At 37.5% G+C, this 2,728-nt stretch overlaps 1 protein-coding gene across 1 annotated transcript; it reads left to right on the top strand.

Annotated features, from left to right (window-relative positions):
- The first annotated feature begins 6 nt into the window (after positions 1 to 6).
- Positions 7 to 2,489, top strand: LOC107736807 (G2/M phase-specific E3 ubiquitin-protein ligase-like). The gene is made up of 6 exons (XM_016548155.1): positions 7 to 49; positions 562 to 863; positions 994 to 1,175; positions 1,290 to 1,462; positions 1,891 to 2,087; positions 2,237 to 2,489. Exons 2-6 carry the CDS (start codon positions 596 to 598, stop codon positions 2,482 to 2,484), a joined length of 1,068 nt encoding a protein of 355 aa, XP_016403641.1. The 5' UTR covers positions 7 to 49; positions 562 to 595; the 3' UTR covers positions 2,485 to 2,489.
- Positions 2,490 to 2,728: the final 239 nt, after the last annotated feature.

The following is a 2,728-nucleotide window of genomic DNA, read 5'->3' as shown; positions in this document are numbered from 1 at the left end:
GGCTGTTTAAAAACATCTCTGACCTTCACTCTTCACTCATCAGTAAAAGGTACTTTCCTAATCAATTGCATCTGATATGAGTAGGAAATGTTCTAGATTATTTAAACTTAATGCCTCTGGACCATAATACCATAGAAGCTCTGTGTGCTGATTGTAAAGCGTCCTTGAGCTTTTGGAAGAGCTCTATGTTGAAATCTATTATTACTTTTTAATCATGATGATTATTATTAATCTAGTTGAATTTATTCAAATGAATTATTTGATAATCATTATTATTGTTTTATGAACTACTTTGTTATTATAATAATAATAATAACATTTTATTATAATATACTAATATATACATTATTATAATAATATAATAATTTATTATTATTATTACTTTTCCTTTAGATTTCTGAATTCAGTCTCTTTTCCACTTTGAACAAAATGCATCTAAAACCCAACATGAATGAATTCCGTGGTGTTGCAGCACTCGAACAGAATCTATTCTAGCGCTTCCTTTGGATCATGATTTTTGCTGTATTTTGGTGTAGTAGCAGCTCTCTCATTGTATTCTAGGCAGTGTGTGCCAGCCACTTCTCCAGAGGTCTTAATGGATCTGGCCTGTCAGATATCACAGCAGCAGACCACAGAGGTGCTAGTGGAAGATGATGATGGGGTGTCAGAAGCAGCTCTGCAGGTTCTGCGGCAAAGTGACTTTAATCCCTGCTGCACTCTTTCTGTGAAATTTTCCAAAGACAAACTAAACAACAACATTAGAAATCAGCGTCGCTTCCTCAGATGTCTTGTTTCGAAACTGTTGATGTCAGAAATCTTTGAGGGACCTGATGGAGCCAAAAACCTGGCTCTGAACTCAAAAGGTAAGACACTTTATTTGTTTTGATTTCCTTTTCTTAAAAATGTACCATTTCTGATCCTGACTTATACAGGACCTCTCACTGTTGACAACATAGGTGGCCTTCAAAATTAACAGTTGTTGTGTGTGAACAGCTCTGAGGGATGATCTCTACTTTGAAGTCGGCAGTCTGTTGGCCCTCTCTTTGGTTCACGGAGGTCCTCCTTTGGGCTTCTTCTCTCCAGCACTGTACCATAGTCTGTTTAACTACCCCACAAACTACAGACCTACATTACAAGACCTTGGAGACACTGCTTTTGCACACAAAATTAGACAGGTGAGTTTTGTTTTTCCGTACACTGTACTTTAAAACTGCTGTTGCGCTGAGACACGTGATTATAGTGAACCAAGTGGTTGTTGTACACCTGTTAAACTCTGAGTGCACTTTTAGATCGCAGAAGCAAACTCCATGAAGGAGCTGAGATGCGCAATGCAGTCAGCATCACAGTATTTGGAAGCAGCAGGTTGCTGGCGAAACATCAGCAAACTCTCAGAGAAGGACATGTTAGTGGAGGATGTACTAAATTTCTACCTGATCATCAGACTACAGCTGCCTCTGCAGAGGTTGGTACCTTAACTTATTCCTATGGTGGAAAAGCATTATACCAGTCTTCAGTGTCACATGTTCCATCAGAAATCATTCCAATATGCTGACTTGGTGCTCAAGAAACTTTTCTTACCGTTTTCAAAACTGAAAGCAGTTGTGCTGCTGAATATTTTTTTGCTGAAACGTGATGCTTTTTTTTTTTCAGGATTCTTTGATGAATAGAAAAGTTCAAAAGAACAGTATTTATCTGAAATATAATTTTTTGTAACAACGTAAAAATCGTTACTGTCACTTTTGTGATCAATTTAAAGCATCTAAATTAAAGTATTTATTTAAAAAAATCTTACTAAGAAAACTTTTGAATGGATGTGTATACAGCAGATACGTTTAATGCTTTTTTTCTCACTGTAGTAAATGCTCATTCAAGTGTAATCGCCTTTCTCAGATTTCGTGAAGGTTTGAGGACACTAGGACTGTTTGAGCAGGTTCAGATGTGTACAGAGGCTTTCCATTCAGTCTTCTGTGGGCCTGTGGAAAGGCTCACAGCTGAATCAGTCATGGATCTCTTTACAGTCCAGTTTTCAGAAGAAAAAGAGAACACAACATTAAACTTTTGGAAAAAGTATCTGCATGAGTGTGACGGTATGTTCGCTACAGAATTCATATTGTGTGTTGGAAGAATTTAGATTCTTGTGTATATTCTAAAATTTCTAATAATAAAATATGACATTAAGATGTGTTAGAAAACCAGCTGTAATTTGCATGATCTTAACCTTTGGCTTGTGTTTCAGAGGGTCGGTGTGCAGCATCACTCAAGGACCTCCTAACATTTGCCACTGCTACAGATTTGGTTCCATCCATTGGATTCCATCCCACTCCCTCTATTTCATTCTTCAGCTCATCAGACCCCTCGTGTGCCTTTCCTCAGAGCCACTGTGATGCCAATCATCTCATTCTGCCAATAGTACCCTCCTATGAGCTCTTCAAGAAACACTTGGATTACACAGTGTGTCAGTTCTCAGTTATGCAGGACATTTAAAAAAACTCTTCTCCTGACTGGATATTTCAGTATGTTTACAGCGTAGATTTACCTAATGATCTACAATGGTCTATTTATTGGGGGTAATGAGTGTTATATAAACAGTATTTTTCAACCTAACTCACGTTAACATTACTTGATCATAGATTGCTCAGTTAATTATCAGTCAATTTGAATCCCTCAACAGAAAAGAAAGACATTTTAACAGCTTTGCTTTGAGCCGCTCAGCCCCATTAGGTCTTCA

Source organism: Sinocyclocheilus rhinocerous, unplaced genomic scaffold (genome assembly GCF_001515625.1).
Source record: "Sinocyclocheilus rhinocerous isolate Xijiao unplaced genomic scaffold, SAMN03320098_v1.1 C37003403, whole genome shotgun sequence".
NCBI classification, from domain to species: Eukaryota; Metazoa; Chordata; class Actinopteri; order Cypriniformes; family Cyprinidae; genus Sinocyclocheilus; species Sinocyclocheilus rhinocerous.
Note: the sequence above shows the minus strand (reverse complement) of the source record. Positions and strands in the feature narration are given on the sequence as shown.

Coding starts and splice junctions, on each gene's coding strand:
- LOC107736807 (XM_016548155.1), top strand. CDS start 596: ATGGATCTGGCCTGTCAGATATCACAGCAGCAGACCACAGAGGTGCTA. Junction 1,463..1,890: donor CTACAGCTGCCTCTGCAGAG/GTTGGTACCTTA, acceptor CGCCTTTCTCAG/ATTTCGTGAAGGTTTGAGGA. Junction 2,088..2,236: donor GTATCTGCATGAGTGTGACG/GTATGTTCGCTA, acceptor CTTGTGTTTCAG/AGGGTCGGTGTGCAGCATCA.